The sequence below is a fragment of the Loxodonta africana genome, chromosome 27, assembly GCF_030014295.1.
Source record: "Loxodonta africana isolate mLoxAfr1 chromosome 27, mLoxAfr1.hap2, whole genome shotgun sequence".
Taxonomy (NCBI): Eukaryota; Metazoa; Chordata; class Mammalia; order Proboscidea; family Elephantidae; genus Loxodonta; species Loxodonta africana.
In genome coordinates, this window is record NC_087368.1 from 36,842,043 (window position 1) to 36,865,645 (window position 23,603).

At 50.8% G+C, this 23,603-nt stretch overlaps 1 protein-coding gene across 3 annotated transcripts; it reads left to right on the forward strand.

The window, feature by feature from the left end:
- Positions 1-790: 790 nt before the first annotated feature.
- Positions 791-10,884, forward strand: MYD88 (MYD88 innate immune signal transduction adaptor). 3 transcript variants are annotated; one of them, XM_003415755.4, is made up of 5 exons: positions 791-1,187; positions 1,994-2,128; positions 2,568-2,748; positions 2,913-3,004; positions 3,295-10,884. In XM_003415755.4, exons 1-5 carry the CDS (start codon positions 806-808, stop codon positions 3,447-3,449), a joined length of 945 nt encoding a protein of 314 aa, XP_003415803.3. In that variant the 5' UTR covers positions 791-805; the 3' UTR covers positions 3,450-10,884. The 3 variants fall into 3 exon arrangements, with proteins under 3 accessions (XP_003415803.3, XP_064133561.1, XP_064133560.1); XM_064277491.1 differs by having other exon boundaries at positions 2,568-2,729; positions 3,295-3,422; XM_064277490.1 differs by having other exon boundaries at positions 3,237-3,347.
- The last annotated feature ends 12,719 nt before the right edge of the window (positions 10,885-23,603 follow it).

Here is a 23,603-nt window from a genome sequence, read left to right on the forward strand (position 1 = left end):
ACCTCTTGGGTAGCAGACGAGCTCTTAACCACTGTGCCACCAGGGACCCCCCCCCGGGGGGGCCAAAACACAACCAACCCAGCTACAGTTTCTCCTCGAGTGGATTCCAACTTATAGCAGCCCTAGAGTACAGGGAGGGCCATAGGGTCTCCAGCGAGCGCCTAGTGGATTCCAACTGCGGACCTTTCTGGTTAGCAGCTGTAGCTCTTAACCACTGCTCTACCAGGGTTTCCTCTCCGGAAGGCAAACCTAAAACCAAACCCGTTGCCGTCGAGTCGATTCCGACTCCTAGCGACCCTATGGAAGCGCTGGTGGTGCAGTGGTTAAGAGCTATGGCTGCTGACCAAAAGGCTGGCAGTTCAAATCCACCAGACGCTCCTTGGAAACTCTATGGGGCAGCTCTACTCTGTCCTATAGGGTCGCTAGGAGTCGGAATCAACTCGACGGCAACAGGTTTGGCTTTTTGGGTTTAGCGACCCTATGGGTCAGAGTAGAACTGCCCCAATAGTTTCTGAGGAGCGCCCGGTGGATTTGAACTGCCGACCTTTTGGTTAGCAGCTGTAGCACTTAACCGAGGCCCTCGAGATCCCCAGGGGCGGCTCCCTGCTCCCACATCCGCACCCCCCAGGCCTCGAGCGCAGAGCTGGGGCGCCCCCACCTCCGCGCATCTGGCGGGGCCCCAGCTGGCGGGGCGGGCGGCGCTTCTGGGAAAGCAGAACCGGGGGCGGGGCGGATCCTGGCGGCAGGAAGGAGGAAGCACTGGCCGCTGCCTACCCGGCCGCAGCGAGGCTCCAGGCGACGCGCCATGGCTGCGGGAGCGCCCGGCCCGGGCTCCGCGCCCTCTGCGCCCTCGGTGCCCCCTGCACCCTCTGCGTCCTCCGCGCCCTCCGCGCCCTCGGGGTCCTCCGCGCCCTGGGTGCCCCTGGCTGCGCTCAACATGCGAGTGCGGCGCCGCCTGTCGCTGTTCCTCAACGTGCAGTCGCTGGTGGCGGCCGACTGGACCACGCTGGCCGAGGAGCTGGGCTTCGAGTACCTGGAGATCCGGCAGCTGGAGGCGTACCCCAACCCCACCGGCCGCCTGTTGGACGCCTGGGAGGGCCGCCCTGACGCCTCTGTGAGCCGCCTGCTCGAGCTGCTTGCCAAGCTTGGCCGCCAGGACGCCCTGGAAGAGCTGGGGCCCAGCATCGGTGAGGACGCCCCCTTCCTGGCTCGGCTGGCCCCCAGGGCGTGTAGGGGTTGCTCTTCTCCTGCCTCAGCATCCAGCCCCACCTGGAGAGGCCCTCATGTCCTGGCTGGGGGGCTGGAGGCAGCCCGCCAAGAGGAACTGTACAGGCCAGTTCCCTTTCTCAATATCCGGGTGCAGTGGAGACTGTAGAAAGGCAGTGAAGGCCAAGAGAGGTTAAGAAGAGAAGGCGATAGCTTAAGCAAAGTCCTTTAGGTAGGGCCAGGAGTCAGGGGATCTAGGAAGGTTAACGTAGGGCAATAGAGTCGACTGGAAAACTCGTGTCCCAGGGAAATGCAGCCCCCACTTCCGACCACTCACTGATGAGGTGAGGACACAGGGCCCACAGGCAGGCACACCGAGCTCTGTAGCCATTGCTGCTTGTCACCAAGCTGCAACCCCTGGGCTTCCTCGGCCGGCTGGCATGCCTAACCCCACGCTCACATCTGCTAGGATTCCGGAATGAGCAGACCCTGGTTCCGTACTGGGGGCTTCTAGGAAGGGGGGCAGGCACAAAGTGACAGAAGAGAGCCAGGCTCTGACCTTGGCGGCTTCCCAGGCAGCCAGTGGGATGTCTTCCCACTCAAGGCACCCCTTTGGAAAGGTCAGAGTCAGGTGTGGACTCAGCCTCTCAGAGCTACACAGCTGAGGATGGTGCCGGTGGGCTGGGGAAAGCAGGACTGGGGAGGTGAGATGGGGCTGGGTCCTGCCTGTGGGGAGAGATTTGGGGCACCCCCGGGGAGCCTACCATGCCCTATCTCTGCCCCGCAGAGGAGGACTGCCAGAAATATATTCTGAAGCAGAAGCAGGAGGAGTCTGAGAAGCCTCTACAGGTGCCCGCCGTGGACAGCAGCGTCCCACGGACGGCAGAGGTGGCAGGCATCACCACGCTTGATGATCCCCTGGGTAAGGACCCAACGCTGCTCCCCTGGGCCAGGTGGGACAGGTGGACCATAGGACAGTGTGGAGTTCAGAGCATGGATGCTGGAAGCCGATGGCTGTGGGACCTTGGACAAGTCACTTAATCTCTGGAAGCCTGTTTCTGCTCCTAAGAGATGGCCGTGATAAAGGTCCTATCTCTGGGTGGCTATGGGCCTCTCATGAAATGAGGTCTGTTTATCGATGGTTAAGGTCTGTCTGCTGATGGTTAAGATCTGTCTGCTGAACAGTTAACCCATAATTTGGCTGGGGGTGGGGTGGCGTGTGGCTCTGCTGGGAGGGGTACTTTCTCTGTGTAGTGTCATCTCGGGGTGGGTGTAGGACCCAGGACCAGCGTGGCCTGGTCTGGGCTCTTCCCCAGCCTCCCTGTGGAGCCCTGCCCATCACCCTTATGCTCTGTCCACAGGGCAAGTGCCCGAGCGCTTCGATGCCTTCATCTGCTACTGCCCCAGCGACATCCAGTTTGTGCAGGAGATGATCCGGCAGCTAGAGCAGACAGACTATCGGCTGAAGTTGTGTGTGTCTGACCGCGATGTCCTGCCTGGCACCTGTGTCTGGTCCATTGCCAGCGAGCTCATTGAGAAAAGGTGGGCCAGGGACAGGCGGGTGGGTGCTTGAAGCCCTCCACAGGGATCCTTACGCCAGGCTTCTAGCCTGGGCACTGGAGGTCCTTCCCGGGGATGTCACTCGGCACGTGGGGCTATGCCCAGCTAGGTTGCCATAGTGCCTACAGCCCGCCCACTCCCCCCAGGTGTCGCCGAATGGTGGTGGTTGTCTCTGATGATTACCTGCAGAGCAAGGAATGTGACTTCCAGACCAAGTTTGCGCTCAGCCTCTGTCCAGGTAAGTTCAGCCCGGCCCTGGCCCGGGAGGACACCATCTGTCCTTCTCTTGGCTGGGCGGGCAGGGCCTCAGGATGCCAGCCTTTCCTTACTGAGGCTATGGGTGCAGCGCCATGGAACCCTGTGGGTCTCTGCACACCCAAGTGTGTGTGCCCTTTTACGTGGGTGAACATGTGCTGGATGGCTAGTCAGGGGAGGCTGGTGCCTTCTGTTAACCTCTGTGCTGGGCACAGACCCCACTCTACCTTGAGGCCAGGGCCTGGTGCCAGCAGTGTGCCCCGTGGCTTGCAGGTGCCCATCAGAAGCGGCTGATCCCCATCAAGTACAAGGCAATGAAGAAGGAGTTCCCCAGCATCCTGCGGTTCATCACCGTCTGTGACTACACCAACCCCTGCACCAAGTCCTGGTTCTGGATCCGCCTTGCCAAGGCCCTGTCCCTGCCTTGAAGACTGCCCCTGGGACCCTGGGGTTGCGTGCGTCTGTCTGCCTGCCCCTGCACTGCTGCCCCTGCCTCCTGCTGTGACTGCAGGGGCTCTGCGCTCCACTTGCTGCAAGACTTCTAGATGTCGATACCACAGGCACATCTGCAGCCCCAGTGGCTGCCCTCGCTGTCTCACATCACGTCCTGTGTCCTGCACGAAACCAGTGGCTGAGAGGTGCGTCCTCCTTCAGGATGATCAGCCAGGACAGCGGGGAGCAAGGCCACCTGGGACCACGAGGAGGCCCGGGAGAGTCAGCTCTGACCTATCCAGGCATCTTTGGCCCCGGTTTCCCCACCTGAGACTGAGCAGCTGCAGGAGAGGAGGCTGCAACTGCGTCTGAATCACTGTAGGAAATGGTGATGCATTGCTCTGGATCTCCTGGGGAGACCCCTTTGCTGAGAGTGAGCTGGCTGCCTGGGCCTCATACTGGGCAGTGCTGGGACCACAGCAAGGCTGGGCGGCTGCTTCCGCAATGGTGCCCGCTGGTGCTTCAGTGCCTCCATGCACGCTTCACTTTCCACTCCTCTTCTAACCCAAATCCGTTACTGTCGAGTCGATTCCAACTCAGGGACCCTATAGGACAGAGTAGAACTGCCCTATAGAGTCCGAGGAGCACCTGGTAGATTTGAACTGTTGACCTTTTGGTTGGCAGCTGAGCTCTTAACCACTGTGCCACCAGGGCTCCCCTCTTATCCGGGTGGTGGGTGTACCCACGGCGCAAGCGGGGGAGCAGGCTAGCCCAGAGCAGGGAGATCCCATCTTGACCCTGATTCCCCACTGGGCCCGCCTCTCGTCTGCCTCATGGGACCTCCCAACCTCTGCTCCACCTTTAGCATCTCCGAATGTCCAAGTCTAGCCAGAGCAGCGGGGGCTGCTTCTCACGGACCTATCGGGTTGCCTGCAGCCAGGCTCTCAGCTCTGCCTGGCATGAGATGGGGTCCTGGCCTCTGGCGTATCTATCAAGGATAGATCCTGGGGGAGGAAGCTTTCTTCTCTGGACCACCCACAGCCAGCTTTCACAGGACTTTCTATACCTTCGTTGCCTTATGGAGCGTTTCTTGGGCCCAGTTTACAAACGGCGGCCACACAAGGGCCACCAGCCCCGAAGCATGTGTGCCCACAGATGCGTGCAAACACACACACCTTCACACACACACTCACTCACCGATCCCTGCGCACGCACATTTCCCTGGGTACAGCTTCTAGGCACAGATATTTTTAAAAAGTCTTGCCATCAAGGGGGCCCAACCATCTCCCTGGACAGATGCGCCACTCTTGTTCTCCTTTATTCTTTCTGAGTGGGGTTTCCTCCTCGTCTTTTTTCCCTACTCCTTGAAACCAGACTTGGAAAGGAACCAATAGGCCAGCATTTACACCTTCAGGGAGGAGGAGGGCCGCCCAAATTCACACGACAGGTTAGCAGAGACAGCTGACTGTGCTCCTTCTCCCAGGGAAATTTGCAGGTCCCTTCAGTTCTCCTTCAGGGAGAGAATGACAGGGTCTCAGGTCTCTAAATCCAATAGAAAAGATCTTCCTTCTGTGCTCTGCCCCCAGCCACGGCTGGGGTACCCCTTAGGATCTCTGCCTGGAGGATTTTGAAACATCTGATCTTCATGAAGCCCTTAGCTGCCATGCCCCTGCCCCCTTTGATAAAGGGGAGGCTTTTAAAGCAATTTCAAGGAAGTATCGTTGGCACTTTTGTATACGTTGTGAAACTCTCAGAGAGACCTGTCTCTCTGAATGCCAGTGTTTGTCATTCCTCCTATATTTTGGGTTTACAATAAAGAAGTCTCTGCTTTGGGAACAGCAGGTCTCGTTTGTGTCTGAAAGGAGATTGAGAGCAGTGACCGGGGTAAAGGTGCTTCTGCACAAGAGAAGCTAGCCTGTGGGTAGGTTCTCGCAGCTTTGGCAGGGGCTTCCGGAAGGCTGGCCCCTTCCCCATAGGCCCCAGGCCTCAGCAGAAGTCCCAGTTGGCCCCAGACACTTGAAGACCACTGTCCTCCTCCTGAGCTTACTTGAGGTCTGCTTTTGGGTGGGCTGTGCTTCTGGGTCCTAGACTGGTCAATGAAGGAGGGTACTCTGCTGGGCTTCAAGGCCCTACGTACTCGAGTCCACAGGTCTCCTGAAATCTCAGCTGTTTTCATTAATGGTCCTCTTTGGGCTTGGCTGTCTTAATCCTAGGTGTCCTAGTCACCTAGTGCTGCTGTGACAGAAACACCACAGTGCGTGGTGTCCTAGTCATCTAGTCCTCATAGAACAGAAACACCACAATGGATGGTGTCCTAGTCACCTAGTGCTGCTGTGACAGAAACACCACAGTGGATGGTGTCCTAGTCACCTACTGCTGCTGTAACAGAAACACCACAGTGGATGGTGTCCCAGTCGCCTGGTGCTGCTGTGACAGAAACACCACAGTGGATGGTGTCCCAGTCGCCTGGTGCTGCTGTGACAGAAACACCACAGTGGATGGTGTCCCAGTCGCCTAGTGCTGCTGTGACAGAAACACCACAGTGGATGGTGTCCCAGTCACCCAGTGCTGCTGTGACAGAAACACCACAGTGGAGGGTGTCCCAGTCACCCAGTGCTGCTCTAACAGAAACACCACAGTGGAGGATGTCCCAGTCGCCCGGTGCTGCTGTGACAGAAACACCACAGTGGATGGTGTCCCAGTCGCCCGGTGCTGCTGTGACAGAAACACCACAGTGGATGGTGTCCCAGTCGCCCGGTGCTGCTGTGACAGAAACACCACAGTGGAGGGTGTCCCAGTCGCCCGGTGCTGCTGTAACAGAAACACCACAGTGGATGGTGTCCCAGTCGCCTAGTGCTACCGTAACAGAAACACCACAGTGGATGGTGTCCCAGTCACCTAGTGCTGCTGTAACAGAAGCACCACAGTGGATGGTGTCCCGGTCACCTAGTGCTGCTGTGACAGAAACACCACAGTGGAGGGTGTCCCGGTCACCTAGTGCTGCTGTGACAGAAACACCACAGTGGAGGGTGTCCCGGTCGCCTAGTGCTGCTGTGACAGAAACACCACAGTGGAGGGTGTCCCGGTCGCCTAGTGCTGCTGTGACAGAAACACCACAGTGGAGGGTGTCCCGGTCGCCTAGTGCTGCTGTGACAGAAACACCACAGTGGATGGTGTCCCGGTCGCCTGGTGCTGCTGTGACAGAAACACCACAGTGGAGGGTGTCCCAGTCACCCAGTGCTGCTCTAACAGAAACACCACAGTGGAGGGTGTCCCAGTCGCCCGGTGCTGCTGTGACAGAAACACCACAGTGGAGGGTGTCCCAGTCGCCCGGTGCTGCTGTGACAGAAACACCACAGTGGAGGGTGTCCCAGTCGCCCGGTGCTGCTGTGACAGAAACACCACAGTGGAGGGTGTCCCAGTCGCCCGGTGCTGCTGTGACAGAAACACCACAGTGGAGGGTGTCCCGGTCACCTAGTGCTGCTGTGACAGAAACACCACAGTGGATGGTGTCCCAGTCACCTAGTGCTGCTGTGACAGAAACACCACAGTGGAGGGTGTCCCAGTCACCTAGTGCTGCTGTGACAGAAACACCACAGTGGATGGTGTCCCAGTCACCTAGTGCTGCTGTGACAGAAACACCACAGTGGATGGTGTCCCAGTCGCCTGGTGCTGCTGTGACAGAAACACCACAGTGGAGGGTGTCCCAGTCGCCTAGTGCTACTGTAACAGAAACACCACAGTGGATGGTGTCCCGGTCACCTAGTGCTGCTTTAACAGAACTACCACAGGTGGATGGCTTTATCAAAGAGATTTGTTCTCTCACAGTCGAGGAGGCTAGAAGTCGGAATTCAGGGCGCCAGCTCCAGGGGAAGATTTTCTCTCTCTGTGGGTTCTGGGGGAAGGTCCTTGACATCAATCTTCCCCTGATCTGGGAGCATCTCAGTGCAGGAACCCCAAGTCCAAATATGTGCTCTGCTCCTGGTGCTTCTTTCTTGGTGGTATGAGGCTCTTGTCTCTCTGCTCCCTTCTCTCTTTTGTATCTCAAAAGAGGCTGATTTAAAACATAACCTAATCCTGTAGATGGAGTCCTGCCTTATTAACATAACTGCCGCTAATCCCGCCTTATTAACATTTTGGAGGCAGGATTTACAACACATAGGAAATCACATCAAATGACAAAATGGTGGACAATCAACAGGGAGAATTGCAGCCTGGCCAAGCTGACACACATATTCGGGTGACACAATTCAGTTCATGGCACTAGAGTATTGATCTATTTTGTTAATAAAAATACATCACTTTTCACTCTTCACTCAAGAGATTATCGTGGCCACTCCCCGTGTGGAGAGTAGACTGCGCTCCGTAATGTTTTCATGGCTGTGACCTTTAGGAAGTTCACCAGGCCTTTCATCCAAGGTGTCTCTGGGTGTGTTCAAACCCTTTTGGTTAATAGAGTGCTTAACAGTTTGTGCTACCCAAGGACTCTGTGAGTTAGAATTGACTCAGTGGCAGCTGATTTGTTTTGATTTAGACATTATCAGTGATAACGATCTCTCTGTCACCGTGTCCTGGCTCACGAGCTGTCTGGGTGCCTGAGGCCCCCTTGCCTGGCCCCTCTTCCCTCAGGGATTCCAGAGAAGGCCTGACTGCTTAGATCAGCCCTGCAGGACCTTCCTCTCTGCATCCCCTGGGGGCAGAGCCGCAGTGTGACCAGGGCAGTGCCCCCAGGATCTGCTCGGTGCCACCCGCGGCTGGGGAGGTAGTTCTTGGGCCCACTCAGGTCATGCAGGGGTATAGAAACGGTGTGGTTATGTCTGACTGCCTCGTCTAACTTCAGGATGGGGGAGGAGATTCAAGGTCAACATCAGCCCAAAGCTGATTCTTGTGAGGTGGAGGTCAGACTTACAATCTCTTTCTAACCTTTTACCAATTCTGACATCAACCGTCCCTCCCACCGCACTACTTCTCCGCTGGGTCCAATAATTCATTGCAATGGCCACACAGAGCTCACAGACCATACTCACAGTTATGGGTTTATTAGGGATGTAACAGGCTACAACTTGGGATCAGGCCTAGGAAGCGTGTAGGCAAAGTCTCCCTTCTTCAGTACAGGACAGATCTCTCAGGTCCTCTGGGCTGTTCAGGGCTCCACTTGGCCTCCTAAGAACAGGCTCTTCTCAGCCCCTTAAGCTGGCCTGCTCTCTTACTCCTCCACCCTCGCTTGGGCCTGGCCTCCGCCCTGCTCAGACAAGTGTTATAGCTCTTTAGCTCTCCTGGTAAGTGCTTGGAGGCACCCCACTCTACCAGCAAGCCTGCCTGAGGCACTCAGCTCTCTTGCCACCATGCTGCCTTGCACTAGTCTCCTGGTTCTGCTGCTACGGCTTCTCACCATCTCCTGCCATCTCGTGTTACAGCTGTTTCCTGGGTCTACAAGGTTCTCATCACAGGGACCCCAGGTCCAAAGGGCACACTTTACTCCTGGGTCTTCTTTCTCTGCTTTTGGAGTTGGCTTATTTTAAGCCTAGCAGGATGGCAAAACTGACCAATCTGGTACAATGGTTCCATACATCTTATTTGTATATCCCACCCCCAAGGTTCCATGCACCTTATTTACTTTATTAGCGGGCTGTCCAATCGCCTTCATGGGCCACAAATGGCAATTTGCATAGTCCCACCCAATTATTTTTTGGGAGTCACAGGACCATGAATGGCTAGAAGGGCCATATTAAGTAATTCACTGACCACAAGTGGTCTCTGGTTGACCCTAGGCCCCTCTCTAGTTTCTTTTTTGAGTCTTTTGTTTCCTTTTTTCTCTTTTGCTCTGAATGAGAAAAAAAAAAAGTAGAGACCAATAATTGTATCTCAGATGGTCGCTCACAAGCTTTTAAGACACTGAGTTTTCATTTTGCCCCATGTATCTCAGGCTGGGCACCTGAGAAGCCAGCAATTCAGAAATCAATGGGTGTAAAGAGAGAGAGAGAGATGGAAAAAAAAGAGAGCCCCAAGAAAAACCTGTTGTTTCTAGCTAAAAAGCCAGGAAGGGGCAACCTAGGAAGACGGAAAACTTTTAGACAATAACCGCCCCCCTCCAGCCAAACTGGAAAACAAGCCAGAATCCTCCCCCCGTCATGAAAAGACAAATGGGGAGCCTAGATTTCCACCCCCAGTCCCCAGTGCTGGGGTGGTGTCACAAATGGAGAGCCTAGATTTCTACCCCCAGGACCCCGGCTGGGGTGGTGTCAGAAATGGGGAGCCTAGAATTCCACCCCCAGCCCCCACTGCAGGGGTGGTGTTAGAGGAGGACTAGTGGAGGGTCAGGCTTTTCACTGCTCCCAGGAGTAATGTGCCCCCACCATGTCAGTGGAGATCATGTAGGGACAGGAACAAGGCATTCTTCCCCCTCCCACCCAGGTAGTATCAGAACGAATGGGGAGCCTGAACTCCTACCGAGCCTGGCTGGTAACCAGGAGCACCACTGGGATGTCAACAGAGGCCAAGTGGGGAACCTGGACTTCTACCTCCACTGGACAGTACTCCCTCTTACCCTATCAGTGCAGTACCAGAGAAAGCCTGCTGAGAAGATTTAAATAAAGTCCAGAGTCTCCTAGCATGATACCTGAAATGTCCAGGATTGAAAAGCACTTGTCATTCCAAGAACCAGGAAAATGTCAGCTCGAATGAGAAACGATAATCAGCAGAGGTTGTCATGATTGAATTGTGTCCCCCAAAATGGGTGTCAACCTGCCTAGGCCATGACTCCCAATACTGTGTGACTGTCCACCATTTTGTCATCTGATGTGATTTTCCTATGTGTTGTAAATTCTGTCTCAATGATGTTGATGAGGTGGGATTAGCAGCAGTTATGTTAACGAGGCAGGACTCAATCTACAAGGTTAGGTTGCATTTTAAACCAATCTCTCTTGAGATATAAAAGAGAGAAGTGAGCGGAGAGACAAGAGGATCTCATACCACCAAGAAAACAGCACCAGGAGCAAAGCGCGTCCCTTGGGCCCGGGGTCCCTATGCTGAGAAGCTCCTTGACCAGGGGAAGACTGATGACAAGGACCTTCCCCACACCCAACAGAGAGAGAAAGCCTTCCCCTGGAGCTAGCACCCTGAATTTGGACTTCTAGCCTCCTATATTGTGAGACAATAAATTTCTATTTGTTAAAGTCATCCACTTGTGGTATTTCTGTTATAGCAGCACTAGATGACCAAGACAGATGCCAGTGCTGAGATGGCGCAGATGTTAGAATTATCTCACTAAGATTTTAAAGCAGCCGTTGTAAAAATGTTTTAGTGAACAATTATGAAAACGTGTGAAACAAAAAAATAGAAAGTCTCAGCCAAGAAATAGGAGTTATAAAGAAGGACCAAATCAAAATTTTAGAACCGAGGAGTACAATAACTAAAAAAAAAAAAAAAACCCAGTTGGATGGGCTCTATTGTAGAGTGGAAGAGAAAGACGACAGAATCAGTGAACTTGAAGATAGAATAACAGAAATAACTCAATCTGAACAACAGAAAAAAATGGACTTCGAAAAATGAACGGTCTCGGGAACTCGTGGGACTATAACAACAGATCTAAGATTTGTGTATGCAAAGTCAGGGAGTGAGAGGAGAAAGAGGGTAGGGCTATAAAAGTCTTTGAAGAAATATGGCTGAAAATTTCCCAAATATGGCAAAAGACATAAAATCTACAGATTCAAGAAGCTGAGCAAACCCCAAACAGAATAAACCCAAAGAAATCCATGCCAAGACACATCACAGTCAAACTTCTGAAAATTAAAGACAAAGAAAAAAATTGAAATCAACCAGAGAAATGATGTCTTACCTATAATCAGGAAGACAGTATGAATGATAGTGAATGTCATTCAAGATTTTTCAAGTGCTGAAAGAAAAGAACTGTCAACCTCAAATCCTATATCCAATGAAAATATCCTTCATGAATGAAAGGGATATCAAGACATTCTCAGATGAAGAAAAACTAAGAGAATTTGTCACCAGCAGACCTAAAAAAAATTGCTGAAGAAAGTTTTCAAAACAGAAAGGAAGAAGTAAAAGAAGGAATTTTGTAACATCAAGAAGGAAGAAAGAACAACAGAAAGAGTAAAAATACCGGTAATTCAATATACTTCCCTTCTTCTCTTGAGTTTCTCAATTATATCTGATGGTTTAAGCAAAAGATTAATTTAGTGGTTGCCTGCAGGGTAGATTAGGGAAGTTGATAGGCATTGTGGTAATTTCTTCTTTAGAAAACTTCACAAATGAAAGAGCGAAAATGAACTGACAGCTGGTTGGGTCCCCAGGCTTTCCTCTTTCCTCGGAAGATCACACCCCACCAGTTCCTGTCCAGTGTCCCCCATCCTGAGCACTCATGGCTGTCAGTGTATGTAGAGGAAATATTTAAGACAAGTATATCAACAACAGCGGACAGGAGAGGGACTTGAAGACAGGAAAGGCTTCTACATCTCACTTAAGCAGGTCGAATGTTGACACAAGTAGAATTATAAGTTATCTAATACCTGTTGCTGTTGTTGTTGTTGTTAGGTGCCCTGGAGTCAGTCCTGACTCATACCAACCCTACATAAAACAGAACGAAACACTGCCCAGTCCTGTGCCATCCTCACAATCGTTGCTGTGCTTAAGCCCATTGTTGCAGCCACTGTGTCAATCCATTTCGTGGAGGGTCTTCTTCCTTTTCACTGACCCTCTACTTTACCAAGCATGATGTCCTTCTCCAGGGACTCCATGTCCAAAGTATGTGAGACGCCGTCTTGCCATCCTCACTTCTAAGGAGCATTCTGGCTGTATTACTTTCAAGGCAGACCTGTTTGTTCTTCTGGCACTCCATGCTGTATTCAATATTCTTCACCAACACCGTAATTTAAAGGCGTCAATTATTCTTCCATCTTCATTATTCATTGTCCAGCTTTCACACGCTTACGAGGCAATTGAAAATACCATGGCTTGAGCCAGGCGCACCTTAGTCCTCAAAGTAACATCTTGGTGCCTACAGCGCCTGTTGAAAAATCTACACAAAGAGATGCATTCGAAACCCGTATGAATTAATCAAAATGAAATTCTATTTGAAATGACAAAATCATAGATGGAGAACAGATGAGTGGATGCCAGCAGTTAGGGAAGGATCCCTGGCAGCACAACAGTTAAGCACTCGGCTGTTAACTGAAAGGTCAGCGGATCGAGATCACCAGAGGCTCCAAGGGAGAAAAGACTTGGCGATCTACTCCTACGGGGCATTTCTAGTCTTTCCTGTAGGATCGCTACGAACTGGAATTGACTCAAGGGCACCCAACAACAGCCAGGGGTTAGCGATGGCTGGTAGGAGTGGGTGTGGCCAGAAAGAGGTAGCTGAGGGAGATTTTTAACGTGATGTTATAGGTCTGCATCTTGACTCTGGTGGTGGCTACAGGAGTGTGCACAGAATGGCACAGCACTACGCAGACATCGTACCAAAGCCTGGCGGTGTCCTGTGGTTATGAAAGACGTAGCCATTGTGAGAAATTGTGTGAAGAGTAAGTAGACCCTCTCTGCACCATCTTTCCAACTTTCTGTGAATCTGTAATTATTTCAAGATAAAAAGTTTAATATAAAAATACAGTAAAAAATAAAGTCCCTGAGTATTTACGTAATGACTGAGGCTCAGTTTTCCATTTTTCTTTTAAAAAAGTAATAATTTTCATTATGAAAATGATCACCGAGAACATATAGTTATACATATGTGAAAAAGTATGTATTTTTAACCATCGTTTCATTTTATGTTGAGAAAGTGAACCCGATTATGTTTCTTAAAGACTTATTATTTTGGTCCAGACTGAAAGCAGACCGTAAATGAGGCAGTGCTCTGTTCTCTAGAGACTTGCAGCCCAGCCGAAGAACGTCAGCACAAAAGCAAAATGATCTGGGTAACCTAGGAATCAGGCAACAGAGACTTCCATACTCGTCGCAGCATGTGCTCCAAGTCCTGAGACAGGCTTCTGTGGGCCAGAAGGTCTTGAAAAGGCCTCCAGAGGCCAGTGACCTTGAACTGGGCTTTGTAAGGTCATGGACTTGGCAGGGCAGAGACTAGGAGGAGGAGAAGGAGGTTCAAGCAGTGAGGCCAACTTAGGGAAACTGAGAGGCACATTTATGGATGAGGAATAGACTGGTGGGACAAGACCATATGGGTTCAGTAGGGAGGTGGCGTGGGAAGGACGGCTGGGGCCCTGGAACATGAGAATAAACCGTGTCCAGGCAAGAGAAGGGCTGTTGGAACCAGAGTACGGAGCAGATTAATCTAGTGTTTGCGTGCCTGATAGGTTAGGGAAGTTGATAAGCACAGTGGTCATGTCTGCTTCAGGCAATGACCCGAACCAAAACGAGAAATGAAGTGACCACAGGCACAGAGAAGGGACACTGGGCTCCTGGAACTTCCACTTTCCTGAGATCAGACCCCCCCAGTTTCCCCTGTCTGAGTACTTGGGTATCAAGTCAACGTGCAGGTACCTAACCTTGAGGTCCTGAGGGCAGGCCGAGTCCAGGGATCCAGTAGGTAAGTCTCAAGTGGCCTCTGTTTTAGTCAGGCTCTTCTGGTTGAGTGTTCATAAGTAAAAATGTGTGTGTTTTAATAACACCAGCCTCACCCAGTTCAAGAGTTATCTCCTTAAAAAAAAAAAAAAGTTACCTCCTCCTAGAGCAGTATTGCCCAATAAAATCATAACGTAAGCCATGTATGTAGTTTTTAAATTTCTAGTAGCCACATTAAAAAAGTAAAAAAGAGACAGATGAAACTAGTTTTAGTAATGCAGTCTATTTAAGCCAGTGTACCTAAATTATCACTTCAACATGTAATCAATCTAAGAATTATGGAAGAGGTCTTTTACATTCTTTTTCAAATTAAGTCTTCAAAACATGGCGCGGATTTTCCACTTACCCAACCCAGTGCCATCGAGTCGATTCCGACTCCTAGTGACCATTCACACTTACAGCACGGGTCAGTTTGGCTAGCCGCAGCTTCCAAGTGGCTGCCACACTGGACGGTACAGCTGTTAACACCTCGCTACTCCTGGTGTGGCCTCTGGGTGGTGCAAACGGTTTGCACTTGGGTGCTACGGCTGCTAACCAAAAGGTCGGCAGTTTGAATCCACCAGGCCCTCCTTGGAAACTATGGGGCAGTTTTACTCTGTCCTATAGGGTCGTTACGAGTCCAGATCCACTACAAGGCAACGGATTTCGGTTTTTTGGTTACTAACGGAAAGGTTGGTGATTAGAACACACCCCGTGAGGAGGCAGAAGAAAGGCCTGGCAATCTGCTTTCATAAAGATTACAGCCATCGAAAACCCTACAGAGCAGTTCTACTCTTTAACACAGGGGGTCGCTATGAGTCTAAATCGACTTCACAGCAACTGGCGGCAGGAGGGCGGGCGACTCCACCTGTGGCCCCTGGACCAGTGGATGTGACATCGCCTTTTAGAAACAAGAAAGCTGGAATCCCACTCCAGACCTACTGAATGAGAATCTGTACTTTCATCAGATCTCCGTGATTCACAGGTGCAGGAAGGTGGACAAGCTGTGTTGTGGCTGCTCGGCCTCAGCGTCCCTGCTCCTAATTCACACTCCCAGCTGTGATTTCCCTCCATCCCAGCTGCAGAGAGACCTCCACCAAGCCACGGCTCTCCTTGCTCTGAGCACCATGATTGGTTTAGGGACGTCATGTGATGTCATGTGACCCAGCCAAAGCCTCCTTCCAGGGCTCCCACCACACCCGAATGATGAAGGCTGTGAGTTCTGGAGCCCACGTGGATCTTGCAAGGCGAGGCTGCCTGTGTGTGAAGCTTGTGAATGGTGGAAAACCAGGTATGTACCAAGGACATCCTCTGAGCCCCTGCTTTAAGCCTGAAGGCTGAAATTTTCAGGTAGGTGAACCAAAAAATTCTCTGTTTGCTTAAGCTAGTTTTGATTGTGTGGTAGATCTTATCTGTCTCTCCTCTACACTTTCTCTCCTGTTCTCCATCAGGCTCTGTGCCTCAGGATATAGACCTTCCTTCGAGGGTTACATCAACAGGCTCCGCTTGCCCACTGGTTTCCCGCTGGGCTTGTCCAATGGAAAGCACCAGCAGATCAGAGAGCGGGAGGAGAGTGAAGTCAAGGCGTTTATTCCCTTGGTTCCTTTCTTGTGGGGTTGCTGAGGGCTGACTGCCTTTTTACCAAGGGCCACAGCTACTGTTAGGTGACCATGTTCTTCAGCTACCCTCTTTGGTTCCAGTAGCCATCTGTCGTCTTGCCCCTTTGGGCGGTGATGACTCCAAGGTTGCCATTCCCGTTGGTAGTGGTGGTGCTGTCGAGTCAGTTCAGACTCATAGCGACCCTACAGAACAGGATAGAACTGCCCCATGGGGTTTCCAAGGAGCGCCTGGTGGATTTCAACTGCCGACCCTTTGGTGAGCCGCTGAGCTCTTAACCGCTGCTCTACCAGGGCTCCCCCATCCCTGTAGTCCTGCATGACCCTTTTTGATTTCCCTGTACTCTGTTTATCCTTTACACATAGCACCTTTTTTAAGCTCTCCTCAAAATATCCATTCTGATGTGCCATTTATTTCCTATCAGGACACTGACTAATAAGTAATTGGCGCCAGGAATGGCTTTAAAGTAGGATTCCGGAATTGAGTTGTTTAGATATATGAGGAGCCCTGGTGGCACAGTGGTTAAAGCAGTTGGCTGCTAACTGAAAGGTTGATGGTTGGAATCCTTCGGCCGCTCTGCCGGAGAAGGATGTGGCAGTCTGCTTCCGTAAAGATTACAGTCTTGGAAACCCTATGGGGTGGTTCTACTCTGTCCTATAGGGTCGCTATGAGTTGGAATCCACTCAACAGCTGTGGGTTGTTTTTTTTTTTTTTAAGCTATATAAGGAGGGCATGGAGCCCTAGTGGCACAGTGGTTAAGAGCTCGGCTGCTAACCAGAAGGCCGGGAGTTCGAATCCACCAGCTACTCCTTGGAAACCCTATGGGGAAGTTCTGTAGGGTCACTATGAGTTGGAACTGACTTGATGGCACCTAACAACAACAAGGAGGGTACAGATAACCTTGTTGTGGGTTAATGGGATCCTGGCAATCCATGGCGCGCAATGACATCACAAATAAGCAGATTGTCACTGGTGGTGGCATAGAATAAAGTATAGGTGGAGGGCCAGTACATGGGGAGATTCGGCCAACCCGAAGTGCCTGTCACGCACTGGTCTACTGAAACCAGAAAATCAGACAGGCATATTAGTCTGCTGTCGTAAGATGGAAGTGGGATGTACTGAGCAGGTCTGAAGTGCACAGCAAACAATCTGAGCATACCCAATCCCACTGCCTCGCTATGTCTTCTTCAGCATACTGCCTGTGCCCTCAGGGGGAACACCAGGTGGTCAGTAACTAGAGGACAAGAGAAGCACCAGCCCCTTTCACAGGTAGATCTGCACACCACGATGGAACCAGCCAGAAGTGAAAACTGCTGCACCACAGCTCACTGAGGACTGGCCCCAAAAGGCAGTGGCCAAGGGATTTTCTATAGTGGGCAGTGCTCTACCGCAGGTGCAGGTCTACCAGGAGTCATGCCTAGTGGTTCATAGGTTAACCGGTTGGTCAGGGATTTGGAAAGAATGAGATTAGAGGATTGGTGACAAGGAGGTAGTGGGCAGATGCATGGATGGACTCCTCACAAAGAACAGCGTGTGGAAACATTTGTGTCCCACGTAAATGCTCATCAAAGGCCATCTGCTGTGGATGAGGCTCTCAATAAGCAGGACTAGAAGCCCCAACCTGAGAGCTGCCGTTCTAGTGGGCCTGGAAGGCGGAGCTGAAGCCTAGGGTCAACGGGCCTTCACCCAGAATTCGGAGAGTGTGGCCAAAACCCAGAGTCTGGAGGGTAGGGCCATTGTATAAATGGTCTCAGAGAACAGAGGATTATTTTCAAGCCTTGAGAGCTAATGTAATGTGTTCTGCTGACTTGCTTGGTGCTTGTTATCCCTTCTTTCCCTCCAGTTTCTCCCATTTGTAATGGAAATGTCTATCTCGTGTCTACGTTACACCGTTGTACTTGGGAAGCAGATAACTTGTATTCTGGATTTCTCAGATGCAGAAGAGCTTTTGGATTTTGGACTTGGAGTTGATTTAGGACTTTTGCTATGATATGATGGGGTGAATGTGTTTACATGTGGCAAGGACATGACTTTTTGGGGGACCTTAAACCACCAAGAAAGTAGTGCCAGGAGCAGAGAGCGTCCCTTGAACCCGGGGTCCCTGCACCAAGAAGCTGTTAGACCAGGGGAAGATCGATGACAAGGACCTTCCTCCAGAACTGACAAAGAGAAAGCCTGGTGCCCTGAATTTGGACTTTTAGCCTCCTAGACCTTGAGAAAATAAACTTCTGTTTGTTAAAGCCATCCCCTTGTGGTATTTGTTGCAGCAGCACTAGGTAACTGAGACAATGCGGATGGCAGTTGGCTTCCTCCTTGGCCTTTCTAGTGCTTGTGTAACAGGCCCAATTACAAAGTGGCCACGGCTCCAGGGAAGGAGGCCATGCATGGGGTCAGCAAGGTAGACTTGCCTTCACCAAGCTTATCTGGCTACTGCTATGGTTTTCTTTGTGGGAAGGTTTGTAACTATACATTAAAATTTTTTAATAGATATAGGCCATGCAGGTTATCTATTTCTTAATTCTGCTTCAAGGAATTTGTCCATTTCACTTAAATTGCCAAATTTATTGGCATAAAGTTTTTCATAACATTCCTGGATTATACTTTTAACATTGGTGGAAACGATAGTGATATCACATCTCTCATTCCTGATATTGGCAATTTGTGTCTTTTCTCTTTTTTTCCTGGTCGTTCTGGCTAAAGGCTTAACGATTTTACAGGTTTTCTCGAAGAATCAACTTTTGTTTTCATTGATTTTTCTCTATTTGCTTACTATTTCATTAATTTCTGCAGTGGTCTTTATTATGTGTTTTTTCTGGTCCCATTGGGTTCAATTTGGTTTTCTTTTTCTAGTTTTTAAGATGCAAGTGAGGTCCTTGATCTGAGATCATTCTTCTTTTGTAACGCAGGCACAAGCGTGCCTGACTTATTGGGGTAGGCTGTGCTGAGCTCAGGAAAGACCAGTCAGACACCTGGTTATTAGGTCACTTCCCACGTGTTAGGGGCAGGGATGTGTCCTTACAGGGATGTACACATCAGTCACCGTGGCATTTCTGCCAGTACTACCATTCTGTGAGCAGAGTGTCTTATCCCTTGCCTTGACACTATTTCCACCTACAGGACACATTTTATGGCAAAGGAAGTATGACGGTGACCTCACACTCTTGGAATTCCTGGTTTTGCCCTATGCCCTATCACCCAGGAAGAGCTGGTTTGGCAGAACTGGGGATTGGCCTGTTTAAGGCTCTGTTTATAACAGGGCTTCCAACCAGTTCAATTTGAACCCCTGCTGGGAATTTGCATTTCTACCCTAGACGTGCTGAATTAGAATCTGCACTTTAACAAAGGGCCCCTGTGAGTCTTACATAAGCACAAGAGTCACCTGGGATACCTAAGAATCACCTGAGGATCTTGTTAAAATGTAGATTCTGATTCAGTGTATCTGGGGTGGAATTGCAAATTCTTAGCAGAGGTTCCAACTGAACCAGTTCAAAGCCCTAGTTTGTAAGCCTTAACCCAGCAGCGAATATGTGCTGCCATCTCTCCCATAACTAGAATGCAGGGGTTTAGGAAATGAGGGGTGAAGGTGGAGTTACCCCTCTCACTCTTACACCAAATAAACTGGTAAAGGAATTGTTAACGCTTCCCAACTCTGCAATTTTGGTTTCAGTGGGTTCAGAAGTTCTAGTGCCAAAGAGAAGAATGCTTCCACGGGAAGACAACCGTGGTTCTCGTAAACTAGAAGCAGAAACTGCCTCCTGAATGATACACGTGATAGCAGAGACTCCCCAGCTTCCCTTCTTTCCTTTGGGAACACAACTCCAGAATTTTAGCTGGGCATATGGCCGCCTTGCTAAAGGCTGTATTTCCCAGTGTCCTTGGTAGCTACGGTTGGTAGATTAGATCACTGCTTTTAAAACATTTGCTCCTCCTTCCCCAGCCTCCCTCCATGTAGTTGTGTGGGCTCAGGCCATCCTGACCCTGGATAGGTAAGTGCAGAAATGAGGGAGCTCAGACCTGTGGGTCACCCGTCTTACGCTAAGACCACCTTCTCCACACGGCTCCTATTTTAGATACAGGACTAACCAAGGCATACGCGTGTGCTGTGACCATGGAAATGATTGCCATGACATCAGTAGCCTGCCGGTAGCAGGAGAATGAAGACACCTGGAGCAGGTCTGAACCCAGCCTGGAACCCGGAGCCAGGCCCAGCTGAGTGCAGCATGGATCACCCAAACGCCAGAGGATCTGCAGGCACATGAAAAAGGAATAAACACTCACTGCTGTAGGCTGCTGATATTTTATGGTTGTTTGTTACCCAGCATCTTCATGGCAACAGCTAACTGAGATCCTAGGTGTGGCCAAGTGGTTAAGCTATAAGCAGAGGGCTGTAAGAGGAAGTGGTATGTGCAAGTTTTAGTTCACAGTTCACGGCCTTAAAAAGAAGGTGTGTGCCCTCTGCTTCCCAGACTCCCTTCATGCTGCAGGAATGTGGGTGTGGTGGTGGGAGCTGGAAGCTGCACCTCGAAGATGGCAGACACGAGGTCCCAGGTGTGGAGGTGAACTATCAGCCCAACACTGCTTACACTCAGACTTTCATGTCAGGGAGAAACACCTTTCTACTGTGGTTGTCATTACAGCAGGAATGCTGGGACCCTAACATAGTCTGGGTTTTCTGTCACTAGCAACCAGGAGACCTAACTGTCATGGTGGGTTTTCTGAAGTTCCTTACAGTGTCCATCCAACACAGGCCCGCAGGTCCACTGATGGTCTCCTCCTGCTCGGCCGTGGGTCCTACCAACTTGGCTGCTGGACGCAGGGCCCATGGTCCCCCTTGATTTACTACTGCCTCCATCACAAAGGCCTCCTGCGAGCCATGTGGGTTTATCAGGCTTCGTGGAAGGGCTGGATATAACTGGTACTTCATTGTGTCTGTCCAGTAGCTTAAAGCCACAAAATGAAGTTAGAGCAGGGCTGCACACTTACCTTACGACTCAGGGGTAAAAACTCAACATGGCGTCTTTGTTTTCTACCATCTGATCTTTCCCATGGAGCCCTGGTGGCGCAGTGGTTAAGAGTTCAGCTGACAAGCAAAAGGTTGGCAGTTAGAATCCACCAGGTGTGCCTTGGAAACCCTATGGGGGCAGTTCTGCTCTGACCTGTAGGGTTGCTGTGAGTTGGAATCAACTCAATGACAATGGGTTTTAATCTTTCCCATGAACCGTCACCCTGTTGTTTAGGTGTGGTAAATATAGTCTTACCTATTAAGAATATATCAGATTCTTGGAAGCAAAAAGAAAAAAAAAAAACCTGAAAACAAATTGAAGATTAAAAAAGAAAAGAATATATCAGATTCTTCTGGTTCAAACAGTGTCTTTGGGAGTAACTTGGTGTCTCTTAGGTAAATGCTTAGTTTTTCAGGTTTCCTTTCCTCCCCCTTCATCTTGCCAAGATGGCGTCCAGGAATGGCTCCTGCGACCTCTTGGTGGAAGGAAAGGCCGCCTTGGGTCTGCAGCAGGTCTTGCACTGTCGTCTGGCTGTACCGTGGAGGGCCTGGCCTGGTTTGGTCCTGAGGTCCCATGCAGCACCTGCTGAGGTGCAGCAGGCCTCCTTTGGCCTCTGCAGCATAACACTAGCACCCTGAGTTGAAGACCATGGTCTCAACTCTTTGCTTCTGGCCACAAAGTCCCACCTCTGCAGGATCTTCATTTCAGCTCTCCATTCCGCTGGCCTCTTTGGGCCCCTTCAGTGGGGCACAGAGAAGCATTTGATCTAATGCAAACCCAGTATAGACTGTGGGCAGCCAGACATGGTATCTTGGCATCCACTGGCCTGGACTCTCTCCTCCATCATTGCTACACGGTTGTTCCTACAGCGTGTTGGATATGATGCAAAGGTGAGTGCAGAGCTTCTCCTAGCAGCTGGCCACCTCCCCCAAGCCATGCCTGGGCAAGTGGTCCACGAGCCTCTGATGTTTCTGGGTTCATCATATTCTCCATACCTGTCTTGGGTGTTTTTCTAGTTCTCCCCACTCAAGATCTGAATGAGTTGTGGTGGGGGTGGGGATGGACGGGGGAAGTGAGGACCCTGGGCCTGCTCGCCCTCCTACTTTCCCTCTTCTGTTCCTCCTGGCCACGTGCCTGTCGACAGGAAAGGGCCGGTGGTGCTTTTACTTCCCTTCCCTTTAATCCAGGGCTGTGAACCATAGGGTCTGGGCGTTACAGGTGGATGGTGTTTCCCCTCACAGTATGGAAGGAACCCATGATCTGAGTAAGACATGGTTTTTGATCTGGGGGCTACACAATAGCTGTGAACTAGGAACTCCCAAGGACAGTTGCATTGATGGTCCGTCCCCTGAATTTTATCCCTTTTACGGCATGAAGACCTTTCACCGGGGTGCTTTGTGGAAACATCGTTGTTGCTGGTTCTGCCCTCCTGCCCCCAGGTGCCCATTTCTCTTTTTCAAGTTTCACAGTGCAAACCTCTCCTCTGCCCACTGATACCCAGGCGCTGTGCCCCTCCGGTCCACTCCCCTCCTCCAGGCTGCTTGTGGACGCACTCACGTGCTGGCAGTACCTTTCCTGCAGCCTGCTACTTGGTCTAGAAGAACGGCACGTTGGTACAGGCCCGTGCGCGCACACAGCTTCACCAGGACTGTCCGAGGGGTCCACAGCACTCCACGCTGCCTTTCTTTCAAGGTCTCCCTGCCAGGTGAAACGTTAACACACACACCACATGCAATATGCCAATCTATTCCCAAGGACACATAAAGAGGTGAATAACCCAGCTCCACACTGAGAAGAGAAAGATACTTTTCTAACTGCACCCTAGTCTGTACAGTTTGCCTTGCTGAAGACAGACTTGGCGCTGGCGTAATATTAAATGGAGTTGGTTCCTCTGTTTTCTTGCTCTCAGGCTGTGTCCCAAGTCTTACCAGCTACGTAAGAAGGCCCATCACTGCACTAGCTGTTCTGTAATAAAAAAAAAATAGCTACCCCAAAACTACTAAATCTTTAAAATTGTTTTTCTTTCTAGGATTTGGGCAGGTTCAGTTCTCAGGCCGGGCATTCTGCAGAACACTGTCATATAATTCTTGTATGTGTGTGTGTCAGTGTGGGGTTTATTACCTCATGTCCAGCTAGACACTCTGGGAGGGATAGTACGGGGAGATGCGGGGCTGATTGGATTAGCATTTACCTAAGTGACTGAGCCAGAAAAATCTTCTAAGAGTAGGATAACTCCTTCCCTGTCTGCTGGATGGGGTGTCCAGAGCATATGCTCAGCTCTGTGGTCATGGGAGTCTCCCTCTGTCATGGGCCACTGCCACGCACAAGGGAAGCAACAGCAGTTTGGGAGCAGAGTCCCTTGGATGATGGAAAATGATTTTCTCTTCAGACATACTGCCAGCCATGGTGCATATGGGGAATAGTTCGTAAATGTTTGCACACTGTATTTGGTACAAAAGGATGGTTTTAAAGGGGCCCTGGTGGCACAGTGGTTAAAGCACTTGGCTGCTAACCAAAAGATCGGTGGTTCGAACACACCAGCTGTTCTGAGGGGAGAAAGATGTGGCCATCTGCTTCTGTAAAGATAACAGCCTTAGAAACTCTAAGGGGCAGTTCTGCTCTGTCCTGTAGGGTCACTGTGAGTCAGAATTGTCTGGACAGCAGTGGGTTTGGAAGGGACAGTTTAGTCCTCATTTCTTGGTGTCCTAATATTCCCAGCTCAGTGCCAAGGCGGGCAGAGGCCTCTCTAATTTTGGTAGACCCCACTGGGTGTAAAAGACTTTAGAAATCGCTGAGGAAGAGAAAGTCCTTATTTCCTTGATCTGTAAGAGATTAGGCAGTGCAGTGATATGGGCCACAATGGAGCCCTGGTGGCGCAGTGGTTAAGAAACCAAAATGTTGGCAGTTCAAATCCACCAGCCACTCTTCAGAAACCCTAGGGTCACTATGACTTGGAATCGA